Source organism: Kwoniella dendrophila, chromosome 1, assembly GCF_036810415.1.
Source record: "Kwoniella dendrophila CBS 6074 chromosome 1, complete sequence".
NCBI classification, from domain to species: Eukaryota; Fungi; Basidiomycota; class Tremellomycetes; order Tremellales; family Cryptococcaceae; genus Kwoniella; species Kwoniella dendrophila.
The window spans coordinates 961,449-985,302 of NC_089476.1; the positions used below are offsets into that span (position 1 = coordinate 961,449).

A 23,854-nucleotide genomic window follows, 5' to 3' on the forward strand; every position below is an offset into this window, starting at 1 on the left:
GTATGGGATATGATAGATAGACGATGATCATGTTGTACAGTGATATGCTTTATGTCTTGTTCCTAATCTGAAACCTAGAATCTTGTATAGCAAGTGTACTACTGAACATATCTGACGAAATATGATGTGAAGCATTTTTTGAGTTCCTTTTTCCAATCCAATCAATGCAGCAACACAAAAAATGCCCCGCGTACCTACACAAGATAGGACATTAACTGGTCCAAGGAGAATTGGTTCAAAAAAAGTTCGTCCGTGCGATAATTGTGAGTTGTCTTGTTAATTCCGTTATCTCCTAGAACGTATCATCAGACTATGTGTTGTACTTATCCATATGAATGATACAGGTCGAAGACAAAAGCATTCATGTCATATAACAGTGCCAGGTAGACCATGTACTGATTGTGCAGCAAGAAACAAGGAATGTACTTTTATCGCTCCTCCTCTTAAAAGACATGGTAAAACACCACCAAAGGCCACACCAGCAGCTGGTCAATCAGGCAATGCAGTAGCAGGACCATCGTCGGTCACACTTGATCAAAGCTTACCGGTAAGTACATACACAAGTATACTTACGCTCAAATGTATGTGCTAACACTAACATATCAATGTAGCCAGATCCTCAGAAACATTCAATGAGTTCCTTGATTAGAGTCACGAGATCACCTTTCATCGATAACGATGATGATGCTGATGGCGTAAGTCATGATCACTACTTTATCCATACACTGATCACTAACTATTGTCATATGGTGACTATGCAGTCCGATGAAGCATATTATGATTCACTAGATATGGAATTTGATGATTATGAAGAATCACACTATTTAGGACCTTCAGCAATCGCAGCAAGTTCTTTAGCAGCATCTTTATCTAGCGCTGCAGGACCTGGCCAAAAATTTAGACAAGTTTCTGATGGACCTGTACCTGCTTTATTTGTTCGAAATCCAGCTTTATTGTATGGTAGATTAGGTCCACCGGCAGGTACACAACCTGCTTTAGATGAATGTATGGCTTTAATAGGTAAAGAGAAAATACCGGATTTGTTACAACAGTATGTCAACCTTTTCTATCCCTTACATACAAGTCAAATACTTATTTGAACTTATCTCGACCAAATGTAGGTTCAAAGCGAATACATTATTAGCATTTCCTGTAGCAAATAGAATGAGATTAGAAGCTGTTATAAGGAGAGAACCAAATAGTGGAAATTATCCGGCAACTTTCTTAGCTGCATTAATCTCACATACAGCTTATACATATAGACCGTTAGAAAGAGCAACAACAGTTGAAATGTGGAAACAAGTTTTAGCTGCTTTAGAAGATGAATATCGTTTACCCAGATTGATCACTCTACAAACTACAATGATGTTGTTATTGTGTAATCCTCACGAAAATCATGCTCAAAACAGTATAACTTTAGGTAGGGTGAGTTTGGATTGTTTCCTTTTGTATTGTAGCCAAGTAGTTACTGACATGAACCATATCGCTTGCTTTTCCACATATAGGCTGTAGGGTGCGCTCATGTTCTCGGGCTTCACGTCGAATGTATCAAATGGAAATTACCAAGATGGGAAAGAAGTTTACGTAGACGACTGTGGTGGGCTTTGATTATGATCGATACCTGGTGAGTATCTCCCAAGCACAACATGTCGCGGGTCGAAGGTAGCTGATTTGGTCTTGCTCACCTTTTGCAGGCGATCTTATGTACAAGGTCGACCTCCTTAGTAAGTATTGGTGATACATGAGCACAATAGGTCACTGACCAATTACTTCAGTATACACCCCTCTGATCACAATGTATCCGTTCCGAAGATGAGAGATTCAGATTGGGGTCACGATACGTCGAATGAAGAGAAACAATCCATGTTATCTTTTATGGGTATGGCAAGGTTATCCATTATATTGGAAAGGATAACGAGTAATTTTCATACTTTGCAAGCGGCAGTCTCGCCACCTAGGGAACCATACAGGTCATTACTCTTAGAAAGTATAGCAAACGATTTAGACTCTTTCCAAGATTGGTTAGATCCAGGGTTACGTCTTCCTGTCACACCTCAAGTGACTTCCAAGGCTCCTGGAGTCCGTGAGTATTGCAGTCTTACATTCCAGGTCTTGGGCATTGTGCTAATTCACATTTTACCAGGCTCAATGCAGCTCGCACAATTGGGTCTCAAGGTCGCGTTAATACGGCTGACTCTAGGTGAGCCAGGTGATAATGGACAAGATATAGAAAGCACATTAGGATCAGCTCTTTTGATTGGGACGGAGTTAGTAGAATTTCTCGAATGTTTAGATATCCAAGATCAGACGACTTGCTGGTTCCCTTGTAAGTTGAATATTCCGAATCTCACATTTGCTCGGTGAGCATCACTGATATACTTTTCCACTAGATTCCGCTTTCAATATATTGAATGGTGCAGCTTTGCTATTACGAGTGGCTGTAAAAGCAGGAACGACGTACCCGTTAATTAATGGACAAGCTGGAGATGCTTTGATAAGATTAGTTACAGTTATCAGAGCAGGTTATTTAGGTTTATGGTCAACTGCTATAACAGCAAAAACTCATTTAGAGTTGTTACTTAGATCCTTAGAAGGGGATTCTCTATTAGCTAAAAATCTGTTATCAATTTTAAGTGATCCACCAATTCCAACTCAAAGTAATAATCAAGTTAATAATACTTTTACTGGAATTGGTACTGGAACGGGAAATGATTGGGGTTTAGATGTTAATACTTTATTAGTGAGTCATACTCCCGACTCATCCTGTTCCTTGTCTTATTATGAGGAACTCAACAACTGACGATTCTCTTTGATGTTTGTGTAAACATCTGAATAGACCCCGATGACAGATGTTGATCAACAATTATGGAGTAGTTTAGGTTGGTTATGGGATAATCAAACAATGCAATCGTAGATTATCTGCGGAATGTCCTGTACTTGTGTTTTCGATGTTATCGAGTTGTATGCTATCAAAAGGGACTTGGGACGTGTCTGTAGAGAGTATAGATTCAACTGTTGTATAGGATAACAATCTGCGAATGTAGCTTAATGGAGAAGCGATTATCATAAGCTGTGGCAGAATTCATATAGCATATATACTGTATACCTAGATCGTTAATGGAATGTTCCTCGCATAGATCGTTCACAGCGTACACTCTTGTCAGCTTGTTGATACATCAAACTTTTGAGTATATGACAGATTCAACTTGATTTGCCTCATATTACAGATACTAGAATACCGTTGAAAAGGAGTTTCTCCCATTCGACACATGCCACACTGCCTAAAATTGTATCCTCCAACTGTAATCTTTGATCACTCGCTATGCATATAAAACAAGCTGTTCCTCTTTGCTTTCCGCTATCTAGCTCAAATGTTGGATGCATATGAAGCAACGCAAATTACAAATTTTGGGCGGGGTAGGGTTAATTCAGATACTATTTGTGCAATTTGCGAGAGCTTCACCCACAAGGCGTGTTGCGATAGTGGTTATTCGGCGAGACTTGAATTCTTCATTCTTTACAATGTTGAGTGATCTCGTGCCGTCAGGCTCGTAGGTTCAAATCCTGCATACGTCGTGAATGTTTTTTGTCATGTTCTGACAAGCATTGGAAGACGAACAAGAACGATTGAAATGAAGAGGAAGGGTTGTGAGCAAAGGTGGAAGTTGAGTAGTTTATAATGGGGTGGGGGACCATTTTCTCCTTGGACGCACCTGAAAATTCTCACTCTCTCCGCGCGGAGAAACTCTTTTTGTATAGGAGGATAGCCAATATGTCAGTTTATCTAAACAAGAGTCAAAATTCGATAGAAGGGCATCAGTCGAAGTAAGAATTCCAAGTAGAGATATACAGTTTTTTTTTTCGAGAATTTGCCACACTTGTCACCTCGCGATTGCTTTTCAGGCGGGTCGAAGGTGAACCCGCTATATATAATATCGCCTGGTATCGCCTGATTATGCCCGATAAATAATGAATTTGAGACAAGTAACTTGTATAAATCACTAGTATCGGAAGACGCAGACAAATGTTGTTCGACGTAAATAGGATTTGAACCTACGAAACTAAGAATTTATCATGACATGTTTGCCTGTTACAAGATATCTCCGATCGTAGGGGATTCAATGAGGTTTATGTGAGATCTGTTTTCTCAAGGTGTACTCAAGGTGTGTGCATCGACTCCCTATCGATCTTCTTGTTGATGGAGAGATCATAAACTCAAGTGCGTTTCATATTGCAAAAGCTCAAGCAAACAAAATTACAAGCATAAAATGTTTTCTCTCATAGATATTGAGCACCATTTCGCACAAAAACGTTCCCCACTTTTGTTTATTGGCGAGAAACAACTAGTAGCCTTATCGGTTTAGTTCCGGCTAGGAGGCTAGGAACAATGTCAACACCGCCCTGATTTAAATCCTAGACTGAACTAAACAACGTGGGGAGAACTAACGATATGTAATTTGCTTGTAGTGTGGGATGAAACCAATTTTCTACCACCGTAGAAGCCAGAAAGCTGTTTAAGGGAGTCAGAAACACAAAAAGTTTAATTACCCTGAGAGGCTCATGTCCAAAGGAATTTTATCCTATGCGGATCCTTGCGGATCAAATTATCATAATCCCATATTTTTAGCAGGTTAAGCTATATCATTTTATGGGAGATTCACCGTATCTAGACATGTTTTTTTTGCTGTGTTGTTTATTCTACCAGCTAAATGGTTTAGTAACCTACTAGACGATGTCATAGGCGGTGTTTAACTATATATAATTCATCTTTACTCTTGGCTTTTGATCTTCTTCCATCTTTTTTTTTTTTTCCTTTCTTTCCATCAACTAACAACGTCATCCCTCTAATCAAATCCTACGACTCTTCCTTGATACGCCTATAATTTTTGGATTTCAAAGTCCGCATCGTCCCGCTCGATCGATCTCAATATCTATAAAAAGTCGAACCCACACCTTCTACAGGTTTTCATCAATTTCTTTCGTCTCCTCGATAATACATATATAATAACACTTGCATAGTCATATAGCATATTAAGATCATACATATAAAAGCCAAAAATCAAGATGTTCACAACCAAATCATTATTACCTTTGGTAGCATTATTACCAGCTTTAACATCAGCACAATATACAGCAACATATCAAGTTGGTTCATTACCTCAATATTCTGAAGAAGGTCAATCAGGTACAAATCAGTGTGGTACAACTTCATCACAAACTTCAAATTGTCAAAATGTTTTCGTTAATTCAGTAGATGATTTCTGTTTATGGGGTCCACCTGATACTCATTCAGAAGAAGGTGATGGTACCTCCAAGATCGGTAATGTTGAACAGGTTGTCGTTTCGTAAGTCTCGTCGATCTCTATTTAATCTTTGGCCGATCTTACCAATCATCGATTTCTATAAGCTGATCATGTTGATAAATTGTAAATCAATAGATACTGTCTCAAAGATGGTTACGGTACAAGATTAATTCCTCAAGGTACATTATCAGGTGCTCATTTCGTTAAAGTCGAATCCGAAAAAGTATCTTATGTTCAAGTGACTGGTAATGGTGATGTAAGTGGAGAGACTGGTCCGCTACACATTGCGTACGATCAACTGACAGTAACAATGATCATTTGATTAGCTTACCAAACTCCTCATTCCTGCTGGTGATGAAGGAGGTGAACTTGATCCTCACTCATGGACCGGTCTTGGTGTAAGTATCTGTACCGTTCCCTTGCAAGGCAAAACACAGCTAATGCGCTCGTACTATAATAGAACCCTCAAGGTGGTTTGGTTTTCACAAATGCCTTCTCTGGTCAATACGAACAAACCCACGAGTGGACCAGTTTCATGTCTTCTAGTGAGTCTTGCTTTGCTCCCTAGCATTCATTCCATGCTCTTCTTTACTGCTTCCCTCTCGCCCTTGACCCATTTGCCCAACCGCCAAAGCTACCATTTCCTCCCCGAGTCTTCTCCTTGATTCAGCTTCCGCCATGTTTCTCTGTAGATTTTCCTTTGTTTCTCTCCTACATTACCCATAGCACTCCAGTAAGACTCTGACGCTAACCACCGTACTTTCCTTAGACGAATTCTGTATTCGAGCATGTCGAGATGGACCAAACGCCGCAGCATACTGTGAACACATTTATGATGTGTTATCATGTGCATTCACTATCCCAGGTGATATGGGTAATGGTTTCGATCAATGTAATGGTGCTCCTACAGATGAAGCACCAGGTGTTTACAACGGTGTCACTTTCCATCAAGGTGATCCTACTACACCTGCTCCCCACCCTGCAGGAGCTACATCTAACTGCCAACAGTACAGCACTATTGGTGGTGGAAACGTAGTCGTTCAAGCTGTAACTTCAGCTCCATCAGCTTCTATAACTGGCTCAGCTTCAGCTTCTGGATCTTCAATCTCAGCATCCGCAAACTCTACTTCGGTTTCAGCCTCAAGTTCAGCCTTGAACTCCACTTCAGCATCAGTTTCCAGTTCCGCCAGCGCTTCCAGAACTGTACAATCCACTACAATCACTTCAGCAGCTACCTCAGGACCATCAAGACTTGCCACCAACGCAAATGCTGCTTCTGCATCGGCATCTGCCTCTTCAACAGCTGCTAAATCCGGAGCAGGTAAAGTCATCGTACCTTCTTTCGGTTTCGCAGCCATTTTAGGAGGTATCGGACTTCTTTTATAAGTCAATGGTCATAGTAGGAGATGTTGATAGTTGAGGTTTTGTCGAAAAGGACAGTGCATTTGGGTAATTTGTGTAGACTTTTATTTGTTGTGGATCAATAGTCTATGACCGAAGAATATCAGTAATACGGACAATATTTCATATAGAACGGACAATTATATATCTCATATAGAGTTTCATTATAGCATTAGCATTAATCGAGTAACATGGACAATGTATACATTCGCACACAAAGTCTTCTGCAATTGATATTTACTCGAAAGATTCTGGTCAGCGGTGACGTACGAATGGGATGCGGTGGATGAGGGTAGGGAGGATGGCAGAAGGGACGGAAGGGGAGGGCGCAGCAGTGGGAGAGGAAAGGGCGTGAGCGTTCCAACATTATCTTCTGCTTTCTGGGCCAAAGCAATCGAGTACCGAATCCCACTCAAATACATGATATCTATCTACATCGATATGAAAAAGTTGATACATTACAAATAAGATCATGTATTACAAAAAAGTGTGAATATGTGTGTTGTATATATTACATAGAATAGTCTATGTTACTCTCTTACCTTCGCAGAGTCGAAAGACGGACCTGTACCTGATCTTGTGTTCTATATGATGGAGTAGGTAATATCAAAATTTAGATTTTTAATCATGTATGCAATTTCAACCTTGATCCCCCTTGGTGATCTTCTCCGGCAGCGTCATCCCTATCACCAATAACGCCAACTAAAACACTAATATCATCTTTTTTACCACCAACAAAATCAATACCTTCTTCAATCGCTTTACACATGAATGGTGTTGTAGCTGTGACTTCTTCCGAAACTGATCTTGCTTTGTTACATAATTCTTCTGATATCTGTTGGGGTGAAAATGGTAGTTCATCATTATTCCGAGGTGTTATTGGTGGTGTAGGTAGTTGATTATTCGATGATGATGATGACGATGATTCTTCTGTAGATGATTTAGCTGTATACTGAAGTACTATTTCTAGTATATCCTCATCAAACTATCATGATAGAAAAAAATCAGTAAATCATCCAAAAGTTCAAGAAGTATCTGATCAAAGACTTACTAAATTATCCATTAAACCATCACTTCCCAATATCACCACATCCCCCTTTTTCACTGCTATATCATATCTTTGAGCATCTTTCATAGGCTCATCACGACTATGAGTTCCAACTTGTAACGGGAAGTTAAAGGCATGTTGCATTTCTTGAGTTCTAAACACAACTTCGCCTTTTCTAATCAATAATAAGCAACAATCACCTAAATTGGCTATATGTAAAGTTGAATTATGAAGTAATGCTAACAGACAAGTGGAAGAACCGTGAATTCCCTAACGAGAAGTAAGGAAATCAAGTCAATAGAACTCAGTATCAGTGTTTCTCCCATTGGTAAGAGAAAATGTCGGTTTACTTACCTCCGCGTTGATACACGCCAAACATTTCTCAAAACCCCTTTGCATGATCTCTACAGGATCTATTGGTCTTCTTTCTCTTTCATCTTCCTTTTGCGCTTGAGATTGAGATGTTACATGAGCTTCACTAGAAGAATGACGGGATGGCTGAGACGATATTGGTGATTTCGGTGAAGTAGAAGCTGATACAGATATTGAAGATGACGACGAAGGCTTATTGAAATTTGATCTATTTTCCCAAGTTTCTCTTGCCCATCCCTGTTTCTTTTTCTGCTGTTGATCTTTTGCTTTGACCTGATCATTTTCCATAGAAGATTTATCTATCATTTTCTCCTTTTCTTTTCCTTTATTACTTTTATTAGTCTTTGGTGATGATAAATAATATTCTTTACCATTCCACCAATCCGAAACTTCTTCCTCGACAAAATGAGTCAACAATCTTGACCATCTACCTGCATCTGCAGAACCTTTTGAACTTGATCTTGACCATCCACCTACACCATCTGCTATACATAAACCATCAGATCTAGCAAAATATGCATCTTCTCCCACTCCAACAGATTTTATCTGAGTAGGTATTTCGACTTCTGGTAAGACAAATGATCTTTGTCGAGGTGGCGTAGGTGGTCGACTAGAAGATGAGGAAGATCTTCTAGATGGGATTCGTTCTTTAGCTAATCCAGAACAGCCTAAATGGAATATCAATGTAGAAGAGTAGGTTGATGTATTTAATTCACTTGAATTTTCGTTATTCGCATTAAAGTCATAAGTTGAATTATCGTTAATCGCTAATAGAGGTTGAGATGAGAATGAAATGAATTGAGAATTGTTATTATTGGAGTTAATATCATTATTAGTCGTTAGGGATAATGGATTTGGTGATAGTACAGTATGTGACTCGGTCGATCTAGATGTTTTGACTGGAGTTTGAGATTGATTGGTATATGTTCCTCTACTACTACTTGAGGCGGAAGAATCGCCTCCTAGACCAGGAGAAGGAGAAGGTGGTGGATCTGGTGGTGGATTATCGAAATTGCTTCTGGAGTTAAAACCTGAATTTGTGTTAGAAGTGAATGAAGAAGGTTCTAAAGATGTTAATAGCGCTTCTAAGCTTAATTGGGCTGGTGAAGGTTGATGATTGTGTATATTAGGTAATGCATTATATTGATATGATAATGATTTTTCGAAAAACAAGGAAGGTGGTATAGGTGAAGTCAAAAATGCTGAAGGTGATACCGATATGGAAGAATATTTTCGTGAATGATTTGATGTATGCCCTATACTATGATTTGATCCTTTCAAACGTATTCTGGAAGAGGAAGGAACAGGTTGATGGTATGGTACAACTATATCGTTCGGTTGATCCCACGTAGGTAATAATGATATTGAAGATGAAGAGGAGGAGGAGGAGGAGGAGGAGGCATTTGGCCACCCATTTGCTACATTATTTTTCTTACTGGATCCTAGGTCATGACTTGATGAAGTAGAGTATGAGTTTCCATTATTGTGATGCTGTTGATTGATAACAGGTGCTAAAGTTATGATACTTGCATAATGATGATGGTGTTGAGATGGATATTGTGATACAGTCAAATTACGAACTAATCCTTTACCTAATCCAGGTTTAGGTTTTGACATCGTATATACTTCCTACCAAAGCCTTTTTCTGAAAGCCTGTAGCTTATCTATATCATCACTTCGTCTGATTGTGATATAGTTGGTATATTGATGATGAATGATAATTGTATATATTGGTGAAAAAGTTGCTAGTTTGAGTACTGTTTATAAGGAAGGGAAACAGGACAACAATGATGAAAACATCGTAAACATTACCGCATAGCAGATTTTATTCAGGTATGATGATATGATGATTACAAAACATTTCTAATTCAAGGCATGATGAGGTATTACAAAAATACCCAATTCGGAAGAAATTGATTACCGATTTGTAATTAAGCAATACAACCGATACATGTCTCACGTCCTTTGGTTTCATCGCATCTGGCCGTTATTGCAACATGCTCCATCCATACATTTATTTACGGCCGGGATGGAATACACTTCTTCTCAGTGTATCATCATCGTCGCCATGTCTCACAATACTAAAATAACATATACATGACAGATGTAGATTCCTACTGATTTTTGGTTATACAAGTACATAAATTATCATTCAGATCAAACATAAACTTAAAGCTTATGTAAAGCCTTCTTCGATTTATCATCTCCAAATTGCGATTCGGTAACTCCTTTGCCCATAGCAGCGGTTGAAGAACTAGATTTTCACCACGATCAGCTGGTGTCTGAAATGTAGGAACAAGGTATAAGAATTTACACTCCACCAGTTACAGTCATCATCATAGAATCGGCATAATCAGCACCGGACCACTTTGAAACCCAAGATGTCAGCTCGAACGATCTTCTGCAGACTGTATATTGGCATCTAAGCTATTCAACCCACCTTTTGATGCGTTAAGACATCGCATCCAATTTCCCTTTCTTTCCTTTGAATCAACTCGACGTAGGCTTTCATACCTTCTTGTGAGAAAGCTCGAGCGAATTGATCATTTATGAAGGCGTTAGAGTGAAGACCAGCCAACTACAATGAATCAATAGTAAGCTGTAAGTTCGCTTCGAATATGACAATCCGCAATGCGCTAGTTGACTTACCGTGATGAACTGGAAGATGAAACCGAGTTTACCTAAACTCCAAACGAAATCTTTCATCTCTGTTTCACCTAAACCTGCTGCATCCCAGTTGAATGAAGGACTCAAATTGTAGGCTAACCAATGACCTGGTCTTTCTTTATGAACACCTTCAGCGAATTCTTTAGCTTGTGAGTAAATGGGTGATTTAGTCTCCATCCATAACAAATCGGCGTATGGAGCAAAGGCTACAGCTCTGTTAATCGCACATTGCGTACCGCCTTGGTATCTGTAATAACCTTCTCTTGTTCTTGGTGTATCCCAATTCCAGTAAGGAGCGGTCTTTAATCCATATTTCTTCTGAGCAAGCTCTAAAGCACCGTTATGTGATGCATGTGCGGTACCAGAAACAGAGCTTAAGAATTCTTGGACTTTGCTTTTATCAACTCCTTGAGCAGATAATGCTTTTGCAAGGGTATCCGGGTATAATTGTAAGTTGGCTTTTTGCATCCATTGATCTTCTATTTCTTGCAGAGCTATACCATTCTTTCCTTCAAGTTCAGCAGCGACCATAATCTCATTAAGTGAAATGAGGTCAGGATTGGTGGAGCCAAGAATGAAAGCGTGATCTCGAGGATCGATGTTGGAAGTGATCAAGGTAGCAGCTTCGGAATCTGTTCGGGCGACAACAAGGTTGGTAGTTCCCATTATATCGCATTGGAATCGCATAGCGACTAGTCGGTTAATGTGTTCGGATATTGGGACAAGAACCTAAAATTACGAGTTAGCCAGAGCTCCAAGCAAGGAAAAATGTGGAAGAACTGACTTTTCCTGCCATATGACCACATTTCTTTGTTCCAGGAGCTTGATCTTCAACATGAATACCGGCGGCCCCAGCTTCGACCATCATCTTGGTTAATTTCATTACAGCGGTAAGACCTAAATTCCAACGAATTTAGCTTAGTCATCGTGAACATGGATCGTTCAGCGGACTCACCTCCATGACCTGTATCGGCATCAGCAACAATCGGCCTCAAGTAATCGATAGGAGGACCAAGTCTTTCTCCTTTTTGCAAGGCGGTCGATCTGGTCCACCTTTGTTTTCGATCATGGAAGAGTTGGGCAGCGAAGAGTTGGGCAACTTTATTCGGTACAGTGTTTGAGGGGTAGTCTGTGGAGCAAAACCCACCGATCAGTCGGGACCCTTCTGGCAGAAGAATTCATATTAGAGCTTTATCCAGTATTGCACTTACCAGCAAGATCAGGTCCAGGTTCTAAAGAACTGGAAGCTGTTGAAGAACATTGCCAACCGGAGACGTAAACAGTTTCAAGATGTTTTGCCATTTGTGTTATTTGAACAGGATCAAGTCTAAGGTTTTATCTGCTGATTAGCTCATTATCGATGAGACCAAGTATAACAGTATGTTGTCAAACTTACGCTCCATATGTAGCAGTACAACCACCACCTTCACCTCTCTTCTTAGATTCAAGGATCTTCCATAATTTCTTGGCTAATACATCTGAAGTGTATGAAATGGGTAATGTACCTCTTTTTGATACTACATCAGCTGCAGAGAATGGTCTTGTGACTCTTGCAAAACGAGGTTGCTAGGAGGTATCGTCAGCAAAAAACCAATTTTAGGGATCTCCTATATCAACTTACTTTTTGGAATTCTTCTACGGCTCTGACTTCCGCATCAAAGATAGCTTGTTCAGAAGTAGTATCTATAGTCATCTTGATATTGATTCGTTGAGGGTTAAGTAAAATTTAACTGTATTATCGAATGATATTGAGACTCTTTAGTCTGCGTAAGAAGGATATGAAATGTATATGGAAAGCTTCTCACTTGATTCAATGGCTCATCCAGACTTATATACCATTCTACTCTGATTCTGAATTGACTTTACAAAAGTATATCATATGGTGTGAATGATAGGAAAACATCACCAAAAAGTCGAAGAAATCAGTGGTCATGATCGGTAAGAAGATAACCGGCGGAATTAGTCGGCATAGTTTAATCGATGACATAACCGGAATGAGAAAATATAATATAATTTATAACTCCAGAAAAATAATTAGCCTTTAAGCAGACGAAGCAGATACGGGATGGATATTTTGTCGTGCAGCATAAGTATCGAGTCCAATGTTATTATGGAGTGATACGTGATCTGCAGGTGATGTTTAACAGGAATTGTGGAATGAATTTGAAGGATAAATACGAGTAGACGGAGGTAGATCCGAAAAATAGATAAAAATAAGTTATCGGACATAACGGCATTGTTATCTGTCCAGCACTATTGCTTGTCTTTTTTACCTGCATGCGAGGATGATAGCGATTGTGGGAAAACTCGCGAATTTGACTTGTGATATTTACTGTTCTGTGCTTTAATCCATAAAATGTTACACAAGTACAGTTGACTTGACTTACCATAGTTTTCGAGTCAACTTTTAACAACAGGAAGTAGCCAAAGTAAAATATTGCATGGTACGCCAATCCAAAATTCGTTAATCAGTGTACTTTCGGTTTGGGAGATGTTGAATATCGAAGACTTACTGGACGGTCATACTCAAAGCGTGCTTCAACGATAGTAGCCTACATCGACTATAGTTCTGAGTGTTTAGCTTTGAAATTTGAGTGTAGACAGTACTGTGTGGTAATTATGCGCATGGTCCATTTGTAAGAGTCTACATGGGATCTGAGAGCAAGTAAAACAGTCAATTAACCCTTATTTCCCTTTTCAACTTTGTATCTGTGCGCATCAAGTAGATTCTTCTAGCCTTTAGTCTTCTTTCCACCAATACAGGTGAGGTATAAAAGGCTCAAACCGATCTTGGGAACTGATGGTAGTCATGGGAGAGTTGTACCGACAGATTTTAGCATTCGTGAACGATTAGGATGTTTCAAATCATTTTATCAGGAGCGACCTTAAGCCAATTCGGTCCAGGGATATTTGGATTTTTTAGAAAAGTGTGTTCATGCTCCAACGATCGCGCTTTGGGCTACTTCTAGAATGAAGGTCTTCTTACAAGCTTGATGAGATCTCACGAACGAGGGGTCGGGACTAGTTTTTTCACCCTATCACAATGTCTAAGGCTATTTATTACCTTATTGCTAAAAGCTTCAGTAAGAGCCCTAATGAATAATCACTGCATCCTTCAAACCAAGTGATTGACTGTATCTATGAAACAACATCTATAATCAACCATCTGACGATATCTTGTCATATCAGACTTGTGTATATTCTGATCAATCAACTAAACTCAAGATGCAAAATGTGTCAGTGATACTGAATAAGAGAGATAAGATAGGTTTAGAATATATGTGTAAGTCCTCCTTCTCCTCCCTTCTCGTTATTCTGAAGTTATGTAGGAATCTAACAGTTCATCTCGAAATAGCTGGACCGTTTTTCTTAGGATTCGCATTCGAATGTTTTGGTATGGGAATAGTTTTGATTTTATCTATAAATTATTTTTTATCAATTGTACTTCAACCTAAATCACCCCACGAATCATCAAGAAGATTAGGTGTAACTTTGGTTGCTATTAGTTTGGTCTTCAATTTAGCTCAAACCGCTGTTGATCTTGCTAGAGGATGGGATGTAAGTTGACTTTCGATTCTGCTGAATACGGTAGATGGATGATAAAGGTGCGATTTCCTAATCAGCTAATTCTCGTAACTATTTAGATGTTCGCTACAAATTTTGCAAATATACAGGGGTTATTAGTTGCTACACCAACCTTTTTCATTTCACCTTTCCTAGGGTTAATTCCAACAACATTAACACAATTATTCTTACTTCGTCGTATAACATTGTTTATTTCTTCGTTAGATCTATTATGGCCGAAATTAGCTCATCCAATCACTAAATATACATTTAGTTGTGCAATTGGTTTTGCAATACTGACAAGTTTTGTGACTGGTACTATTTCAAGTGTTTTAGTCTGGAAATCTGGTAATTTAATTAATTTAAGTAGAGCTGGACATAAAAAGTAAGCTATCTGGCATGATATAGTCACTCTTTTCTGTGAATTCAGACCTTATTTGAGGTCAACAGCTGATTCATGATGTAGTTTTGTCAAGGCAGAACAAACTTGGTTAGCTACTTCAACAGCAGTAGATATAACACTTTCTTTGGTTCTCAGTATTGAGTTATGGTGGGCAAGACAAAAATTAGGTATGCAAGGTGGTTCAATGAGAGAAATTGTTACTAGGTTGATTGTAAGTATAATTCTATAATTCGAAAGACTTTATCCTGTCACATATCGTGAACTAACCATTCTCAATCAGCTTGTAACATGTCATGGTGGATTAGCTGTATCCGGACTTCAACTTGCTTCGATATTGTTTTACAATTATTGGAGATTTAATGCTTTTTGTTATCTACCTATACTTTTCGTAAGTACCCATGCCGAATAACATCATCCAATCAATCACATCTTACGTTGTCACTGATTGATATTACCTTCTTTTAGCTGCCAAAAGTCTATAATATCACTTTGATCTTATCATTATCAGTTCCACATTCAACAGAATTCGCTCCAAATCCATCACACGTATTTTCATTACCTACTATCACAGACACAAGAGCTGGATCTCCTCCGAACGATTTAAGAGCTCCTACACCTAGAGATGTGGATGAAGCAAATCTAATGCATAAGGAGATGATGGGAGGACAAGGTAATATTGAAGAAACATATAAACCAATAAGTCCCGGTAATACCCAAATTCAACCACAATATGTTAACGAATGGTCTGAAAAAAGAGGCATAAATAGGTGGCCAACTTGGAGTACAAGTGCTACACCTCCAACTCAAATAAGGAATAGACATAGTATACCTAAGCCTAGTACTTACAAAGTGAGTTGAATGATTGGATCAAATCACCTTCACGATGAAGTATACTGATTAAACGTTACATCCTAGCGATTCTCCTTTGACGATAGGATAGATGAAGAACGTCGACCTTCAGACCCAAATTCCATATGTCTATTGATACCTAAAGAGATGTTCCCTAATCCGAGCACGTCGGGCTCTTCACCTCTCGACACTATTCTACCTTCTCCACCACCAACTTCAATAACTGTACAGCGGAGTCATTCGTTATCATCTTCCATGACCTGTAGGAGACCAATATCGATGTCCTTCGAAGCGCCTAGTCCGAGTCAAGAAAGACTTCTTAAGTACCCTCAACCATACAACACGTCATTCGATTTCAGCCATAGCAATCCTTTTGATATTTCTGTGTCTAGGACGTATTCGGATTCTCTTTCATCTCCACTGTCCAAGGGTGTCTCTCCACATCAAGATGAAGTGAATGTAGAAAGGCGGAGATCCTCACTAGGGAACAATGATATTGAAACGCAGGAAATACCTCAAAATCATCAAACCAGAGAAGAAATAGCAGAAGAGCAAATAAATGTGGAGCTTGAGGGAATCCGACACAAACGTGATGAAGAAGGAGAGAGGATAAAGGGAGGTTCATTGGATTTTATGGATATATCGAAAGGTGAACCGGATTCAGCGCAAAGTAAGCAAAACCAGCTTTGATAGTAGTGTAACTTATAAAAAAATGGACAATTGAGAATATATAGATGTCTTTTGGGATTTTACCCTTTATACTGTATGTACTGCACGGAAAGAGGTATCAACATGTGAATGATGTATATTTTGCACAGCATATGATCTAGTCAAATAGATTACCAATATTAGACATTTCGCTGTTCTAATCCATTCTCGCGTCATAATATCTTTCCAGGTCAACCATTTGAGACATCGGTGTCAATCTTCGATCTTCAGCTTTATCTATTTCTTTGATGCTGTTTTACCTTGTTTCAACTGTATATTCAAAACAAACCGAAAAAATAAAACAAAAGTAGAATAGGCACAAGGCAAGCAAAAATTAAATCATCACATCAGCTTTCCTATTTGATGATTGGGGTTATTCATCCGAGTTAACAATGAAATCAAACTTCATGATGAAGTGATGAAACACAAATAGATGGTATTACGACTGTACTCGTAATGATCATGAATGTTGTGAATGTATATGACAGAGACAAAAATTTGAACTTACCAATAACTTAGCATGATATTGTGAACCATAACTACCTCTTGAAATCAATTGTTGATTACCTGAAGATTTAATGGCAGGCCATAATTGTGATTTGATAATTTGATCCATAATTTCAATCAGAGCTGTATCTTCTTCTGCTGACCAGGGCTATGTACAGTGTAGTAAAAGAAATAACGTCAGCTTACTGTACTACTGTATATAAATGTGCCATAATGTTAAACCTTCCTGGTATTAGAAATATTTTAAACTTACAGTTTTAGTTGTTTTATTACCTCCTGCTTCTTTTTTCGCTTTTTGATTGCCCCGTCCTTGTGCTTTTTCACCCTTGACCCTCTTGATATCAGGTTTTTCATCTTCTAAAACTGAAATTGAATCGTAAGGAGTTAAAGTTGAATTTTCAGATTCTGAAATTGGTGAAGAATTTCTTTCTCTCTTAACTACCATTTTGGATTAAATCGATTATTGTATTGTAATTTGGTTTGGTGGATGGTGAATGATTTTTGTGAGATTCGAGGTGTCTGATTCACTCAAAATAGTTGTGTATGTTGTGAAGGTGAAAAAGAAGACGAACAATAGAAAGAACATGAATAAGGAGAACGGGAAATAGATTACTGTTGGATACATAAACCACTGAAAGGCGCAGCACAATCATTGTCTTTTCACAACGTTCTCAATGACTGATCATGTTGACCTCCTTTCGCGCTCATCTAAACTGTATTGAATAAATATACATCACAACCAACGGTTAAAGAAATAAATAAATATGATTTAATAAGTTCCTCTTACAAAGACAGATAGAAAATTCTGATAGATATCAATACAAACACTTTTCTCCATTGTAACATTCTAACTCTTCTTTTATACTACTATCTAAGCAATACTCATCGGACTTTCACCTCTTGAAATACCACCTCCACCCAATGGATTCTCTCTCCAAAATTCAACTATACCTCCATTATTGCTCTTACCATTTATTCCAGATAATCTTTTAGCTACTATACTTTCTACACCACCATTATTTTTGCGATTAAAAAATGATCTTTTCTTCTTTTTATGTATTCCACATGGATCTTCATCTTCATCTTCTGAATCATCATGCGAATGACCATTCGTCTGTTTTTTACCATTCACTATTCTTGATGGTAAAGAACGTCTAATCCCACCATTTTGTCCTTGTCTTCTTGATCGTCCAGGTATAGCATATGCTGAGTCATCATTCTCTGAATCTCCATTCATAGGTACATCTTCTTCATCAGATGAATTTGGCGAATATCCTCCATTTAGCTGTTTCCGCTGTATGTATTCTGTTGAAACGTGGATAACGTCAGCTCATTTAGACAATGATTGAACTTTTCCAAAATCCACTCACTTCTCACACGAATATCTATCTCATCTTCCGGATCATTTATATCATTCTCTTTCTGTAATCCTATAGCACTAGAAAGCGACTGAGAGGGTACTTGTCGCATCTGAACCGATGGAGCATGTGGTAAATTACGTAAATTCTCAATTACTTGGGTTCTGAGTGGAAGTTTGGAGGATATTAGCTAGTTAATTCGGATGTAAAGGCAAAGATGTTAGAAAACTTACCTGATCTTGTCCAAATAATCCGTTGGATTGTGATCATCCGTGTTATTCGGCAGTACTTCAAGTTTATATCGAGGTCCGTAGTATTCCATACTATCTCGCGATTATCAGCTGACCGGTTTTCCGTGATCAAGACAGCTTTGCGTTTACTCACTACTGATTGTAAGGTAAATCTTCCGGTAGCGTCCTTCCACACATGACAGCCGTCTCATTTGTCCAAGCTCGGGCGACATTCTTGCTATTTATACGATAAAGTTGATCAGTTATGCATTTACAGGATATATTCTCAGGTGATCATCACTCACGTTGTATAACCTCCACCTCCTAACATCATTACAGGTACACCAAAACTTTTCACAAAACTCGCACATTCTCCATGACCTTATAACAAACGTTAGCTGTTACTGGCTCACAACCATGTGCACTCCAGCTTACCTTTCAACGTCAAATTGAATCCACCTAACTTATCTCCCGATAAACTATCTGCTCCCATCTGCAGTATCACTGCTCCAGGTCGGAACCATTCCATGATATGTTGTATCACCTATTGGGTATGATTCAGCATATTGCTTCTCACGTGCAATATCACCATGACACTCATACTTACCGGCTTAAAGATAGTATGATAAGACTCATCCGTTATTCCATCTCTTAGGGGTACATTGACAGCATAGTTCTTCCCTCGTTTCATACCAATATCCTATATGATTATGATGAGCATACTCAAATATAGCTTCTTCGTATGATGTTGAGCACACTCACTCTAACATCTCCTGTACCTGGGAAGAACTCCCCGAATCGATGGAATGAGCAAGTCATCACTCTATCCGTTGTGTAAAAAGCTTCTTCTACTCCGTCTCCATGATGAACATCTACATCGATATATAGTACTCGAGGATGTATCCTGCAAAAGGTTCTGTCAGCTACACTGCAGGTCAATAGACTCGACTAAAGACTAGCTCACCTCAGTAATTCAAGGATACCTAGTACACTGTAATACCAAAAGTATTATGATATTAGTGAGACCCAGATATGGAGATATAGTAGGATGACCACTTACATATCATTGACATAACAAAAACCACTCGCTTCTGTCTTTTTGGCATGATGTAAACCACCTGCCCAATTTATAGCTATATCAGCAGCACCAGAATTGATTCTTTCAGCACCACCTATATTTGCCATGTTAGCTTATACTATCACTGGATGTTGACTTGAGTGAAGATACTAGCTCACCTAACGATCCTCCAGCTGATATCGAGCAAAATTCAAATAAACCATCAAACGCAGGACAATCTTCTCCTATTAGACCTGTAATTCACGAAAACAATTCCAGTCAGTGTATGTTATATTTGCAGAAGTGATCAATCAAACATATTTGCAACATTTACATCTAACACCACCACCAGTCATAGCTTCAGCAGTTTCAGGTGTAACATTTTCTAGGAATTCTATATATTCATCTGTATGAAAACGCGTCATTTCCGCTTTTGTTGCTCTATGTGGTCTCTAAATTTGGTTAATCACATATGATATGCCAGATCTTATATCAGCTGAACAAACTTTTTTTACTTGACTTGTTGATGTTGTGTATATTAGGTCGAAAGTAATGAATGAATAATTAAAATACTTACAAAAACTTGCATTGATTTTGACCTTGAACCAGATAAACTATTTTTTATAAACTTCATTTCTGGTATATTTTGATTATTACTTGAATTTAATAAATCATCATTTAATTGTCTTTTACCTTCTGCTGCTTCTTGTACATCTTGATCTAAATCATCTGTTAAACCATAATTTACAATTAAATTATGTGCCATACGTATACGATGTGGTTTCATTGGATGACCTAAATAATATGTATAATTTCCAACATCTTGATCATAATAATATGCTACTCTAGTTGAAGGTTTACCAAATGTTGATCCTTCACCTAAATCTCCTTCTTCGGACAGATCCCTCTGAATCATTTTTGACATCTTGCTTAAGGAAAATTCAGTAGAGTGATTGACTTGCTGTGACGCGGATGGGAATAGATAGGTTTCAATCAATTGTCCCCAACAAGGATTGGATTATAATTATGGATTGAAAGCTTTTTCTACTTCTTTCGAAGAAAGGTCAGTTCCGGAAAAGACAACATTGATTTGCTTGGTAGTACAGCACAATATGGACCGGATGAAAGCTTATGTTAAGGTTACATCACGCGGACATCGCAGCCATCTCCGCGCGTATTTACATTACTAAGTTATCACATCGTAAATATTCATTATTTCGTTATAAGAGCAGTACAATGGTACAAAATACAAAGGGCAACAACAAGTACATATTATATCTCTTGATAGAAAGTCCAGCTTTTCAACACAGATTAGGTGATTTTGTAATATTTGTTTCTCGATCTCATATGCTTCCTGCCCATTCTTCACCTGCTTTGATTGGATCGTCTTCTAACCATTTTGCCGCATCTCTATTTGAACGCCAGATCCTAGTTGCTAGATCATCTGAAGAAGCTGCGAGCTATATATATTCAATCAATTTGGTATGAATCAGCTTCCTTTTTCAATGTGGAGAGATGTAACGCTGAATAGCTAGACTTACCATATCTTTTGCCCAATCAACTGCACCAATCTCTCTTTCTTTATTTTGCGGCCAAGTCACACCACCTTGAGCCAATGATAATCTATTTGTAGCTTTATCGTTAATCTTAGAGTTGATATCCCAAGTCATTAATCCACCTTTGCAACTACCTGATGACAAATGTTTTCCATCAGGTGAAATTGATAATTTTATATAAAAACTTGAAACCAATAAATTTGGATCGGTATATGTTTTGATTCCAATTGTTTCTCTCAAATTGAATTCCCTTTCTTTGTCATCATTATCCAGAAATACTGAATGTCTTGAACGTTCCTCATTGACAAGATTGGATGACGAATATAACATCGATGATGGTCTCAAAGAATGTATTTTGGAATCACCACATAAAGCATATAAATCACCTGTAGCGGGTGATTCACACAGTGCGTTGATCGATCTTGCTCTTCTGGCTGGTGTAGATCCATATGTTGTAGGGTCAGGTAATGATCCTAGAGAAGTACAGGAAGGTCGAGGTTCAGGTGATCGAGTCGTTGGTGCGGGGAATCGTAAATCCCATAGTTTGACGATACTAACAGTTCGAATTGTCAGTACGAGCAGAACATTTAAGTGAAATATAAGTTACTCACCCATCGAAAGATCCTCCAGAAGCTAAAATACCAGGCATACTTTGTAAGGCGACCAAACTGGTGACAGATCGAGTAGCGGTTCTCTACAAGTTGACAAAAAAGGTATTAATCAGCTTGCGTGAACTTGCCTTGAACAGTTCCTTTCAATGGATACTTACACTAGTACCATTTTTTTTACCATCACCATGAGCGTTTTTAATAGTCATTACAGGATTCAATTCCATTCCTCTATTTGGGTTTTGAGCTACGAATCCAGGTACACCATTACTATATCTTTCCCTATCGCCTCTTGGTATAGCCATATTTAGATTCAAGTCTCTATCTTGTTTACCTCTACAACGTATATCATATATCAAGATATTACCATCACGCCCACTTGAAGCGATAACAGATGAAGATACGGAAGGATCAGAATGTGATCTGGATGGATCAAAGAAAACAGTAGTTTTCACTGATGATGTATGACCTTTCAAAGTTGCTAATAGGGTTGGAGTCGGTGTTGTTAACGCGTGTAAACGAGTAGATTGATCACCCGATGCAGTCAACTAAACAAGAAAGCGATACAAATGTCAGCTAAACTGAAGAGTAGACCATATATCGAGGAAGAATGGCGAAATATTGGACTTACTACTCTGGAATCATCACGACTCCACTTCATATCAAAAATAGCATTTCCATGTGCTCTCCACCAGAAACCTTTTTCTTCTGGATGTTGCCCTAAACCTTCATCAACGTCTAGAATCCTCACACCACCTTCTTCACCTGCTACAGCAATCAATCGTCTTAATCCTGAGTCTTTAGATGTGGTTGAATCGTATGTTTTAGCTATATTGTTGAAAGCGATTGATAATGGTGGTGCAAAATCTCGTGGTCTACCTGTAGGAGGATGTATTGAAGGTAGCAATAGTATGGAAGGTGGTGTCGTCGGATGATAGGGTAATAAGGAATGTACCAAAGTTGATAAATATGGTGTTTGAGGTGTGATCACTACAAAAGAGTTTAGTCAGTACTCGTGGTTTGGTTGGACTTGGTGGCGTAAAATCATGGGTGAAACTCACATTTCTGTTTTTCCATTATCGAGCAATTTATTCCTTTTAATCCCAATCTTTTTCGTTGTCTTTTCCATATTCCAGGAGTCTCAGCATTATTCACTGGAATATTTGCACTGAATTGATCACGTTGTATGATTTCTGGTTTCTTACCATCTTTTATCCTTTCATAGTTATTTGTTGTTGAAGGTAAAAACCAATCATGTATACTATGCATTCTTACGTGATTTTTAGTTGTTGTTTGGCAATCCACTTCTATATCTAATCCTCCTTCTCGTAGTGTGGTGTTACCACTGATACCATACATGAATCCATCTCCAAGAGAAGACAAAGTTGACGATGAAGAAGAGGAAGAAGAAGATGGTTCAAGTGAAATTGAAGATAAAGGTAATACACCTGAATCTAGTTTTATACGTTTTCTAGATATTGGTGATCCATTCAATGATGACATTGAAGGTGAAAATTGAGGATCTTGATTCTCGATATTAGTAACATCTTGATCAGTTTGATTTTGATTACGTTTATTGATTGAATTTGGTGATTTCCTTTTAGTCAGAAATATAGGTGCTAATTTTCTAGTTGATGAAGATGAAGGTGTAATTGTTTTCGATGTATTAGTGGTGGTAGGTGTAAATTTTGATGGACCAGCTTCTGCATTTGAGGACATAGGAAAACGTTGTGGTGTGTTGAGTGGAATGGAAGAAAGAACTTGACGTTCTTCATTCATGTCTTGATCGCGTGAGCCAGACATTGTTGAAAAGAGGTTTGAGCGGATTCTGTTGATTTGACGCGTAAAGTACCTCCTCTTCAGAAGACTGACGAAGGATGGTGAAAGGTGAAGATGAGAAGAAGCCCTAGGGACAAGCAAGATACTACAGTTTGCAAATGAACAGTAAAAAGAGAAACGAAAACAATGAAGAATCAAACTTAGAGAGACGAAAGGAAATATGATATATTTCGGGAAGAGATTAATTTTGATCAAACTTGTCGCAAAATGATCATTCGCGATTATCATTATCATTTACGCGTGAACAACCTCCACACGTAATATTTCAGCTCAGAGACATTATAAACGCGTGCACGTGGCGTTACTCACCCCCGCTAGTATATAGATACACGAAACACGTCATTTTCCCTGTACATCTACACTCGACTCCTGGTAATATCATAT

General features: G+C 38.4%; 8 protein-coding genes across 8 annotated transcripts; 3 read left to right on the top strand and 5 right to left on the bottom strand.

The window, feature by feature from the left end:
• Positions 1-181: 181 nt before the first annotated feature.
• L201_000353 (uncharacterized protein) lies at positions 182-2,914 on the top strand (the record flags this gene model as incomplete). Its single annotated transcript, XM_066216155.1, has 11 exons — positions 182-263; positions 345-547; positions 612-695; positions 762-1,051; positions 1,122-1,425; positions 1,506-1,624; positions 1,695-1,724; positions 1,776-2,083; positions 2,144-2,326; positions 2,391-2,740; positions 2,837-2,914. 11 exons carry the CDS (start codon positions 182-184, stop codon positions 2,912-2,914), a joined length of 2,031 nt encoding a protein of 676 aa, XP_066072252.1.
• A 2,150-nt stretch (positions 2,915-5,064) lies between these two features.
• L201_000354 (uncharacterized protein) lies at positions 5,065-6,689 on the top strand (the record flags this gene model as incomplete). Its single annotated transcript, XM_066216156.1, has 5 exons — positions 5,065-5,345; positions 5,439-5,559; positions 5,630-5,701; positions 5,764-5,848; positions 6,073-6,689. 5 exons carry the CDS (start codon positions 5,065-5,067, stop codon positions 6,687-6,689), a joined length of 1,176 nt encoding a protein of 391 aa, XP_066072253.1.
• Positions 6,690-7,329: 640 nt separating this feature from the next.
• L201_000355 (uncharacterized protein) lies at positions 7,330-9,741 on the bottom strand (the record flags this gene model as incomplete). Its single annotated transcript, XM_066216157.1, has 3 exons — positions 7,330-7,689; positions 7,756-8,022; positions 8,107-9,741. The coding sequence occupies 3 exons, from the start codon at positions 9,739-9,741 to the stop codon at positions 7,330-7,332; spliced, it is 2,262 nt and encodes a 753-aa protein (XP_066072254.1).
• Positions 9,742-10,293: 552 nt separating this feature from the next.
• L201_000356 (isocitrate lyase) lies at positions 10,294-12,484 on the bottom strand (the record flags this gene model as incomplete). Its single annotated transcript, XM_066216158.1, has 9 exons — positions 10,294-10,378; positions 10,439-10,491; positions 10,565-10,702; positions 10,774-11,520; positions 11,576-11,688; positions 11,747-11,920; positions 12,003-12,118; positions 12,188-12,357; positions 12,413-12,484. The coding sequence occupies 9 exons, from the start codon at positions 12,482-12,484 to the stop codon at positions 10,294-10,296; spliced, it is 1,668 nt and encodes a 555-aa protein (XP_066072255.1).
• A 1,532-nt stretch (positions 12,485-14,016) lies between these two features.
• L201_000357 (uncharacterized protein) lies at positions 14,017-16,297 on the top strand (the record flags this gene model as incomplete). The annotated part of the gene is made up of 7 exons (XM_066216159.1): positions 14,017-14,074; positions 14,147-14,349; positions 14,436-14,740; positions 14,822-14,969; positions 15,039-15,146; positions 15,224-15,607; positions 15,674-16,297. 7 exons carry the CDS (start codon positions 14,017-14,019, stop codon positions 16,295-16,297), a joined length of 1,830 nt encoding a protein of 609 aa, XP_066072256.1.
• Positions 16,298-16,552: 255 nt separating this feature from the next.
• L201_000358 (uncharacterized protein) lies at positions 16,553-17,267 on the bottom strand (the record flags this gene model as incomplete). The annotated part of the gene is made up of 3 exons (XM_066216160.1): positions 16,553-16,585; positions 16,824-16,970; positions 17,076-17,267. 3 exons carry the CDS (start codon positions 17,265-17,267, stop codon positions 16,553-16,555), a joined length of 372 nt encoding a protein of 123 aa, XP_066072257.1.
• A 426-nt stretch (positions 17,268-17,693) lies between these two features.
• Positions 17,694-20,392, bottom strand: L201_000359 (uncharacterized protein; the record flags this gene model as incomplete). The annotated part of the gene is made up of 13 exons (XM_066216161.1): positions 17,694-18,127; positions 18,193-18,344; positions 18,414-18,503; positions 18,565-18,648; positions 18,716-18,791; positions 18,846-18,954; positions 19,018-19,110; positions 19,173-19,314; positions 19,375-19,401; positions 19,471-19,582; positions 19,647-19,721; positions 19,802-19,919; positions 20,045-20,392. The coding sequence occupies 13 exons, from the start codon at positions 20,390-20,392 to the stop codon at positions 17,694-17,696; spliced, it is 1,860 nt and encodes a 619-aa protein (XP_066072258.1).
• Positions 20,393-20,810: 418 nt separating this feature from the next.
• On the bottom strand, positions 20,811-23,434 carry L201_000360 (uncharacterized protein; the record flags this gene model as incomplete). Its single annotated transcript, XM_066216162.1, has 6 exons — positions 20,811-20,927; positions 21,009-21,576; positions 21,635-21,717; positions 21,793-22,179; positions 22,263-22,621; positions 22,693-23,434. The coding sequence occupies 6 exons, from the start codon at positions 23,432-23,434 to the stop codon at positions 20,811-20,813; spliced, it is 2,256 nt and encodes a 751-aa protein (XP_066072259.1).
• Positions 23,435-23,854: the final 420 nt, after the last annotated feature.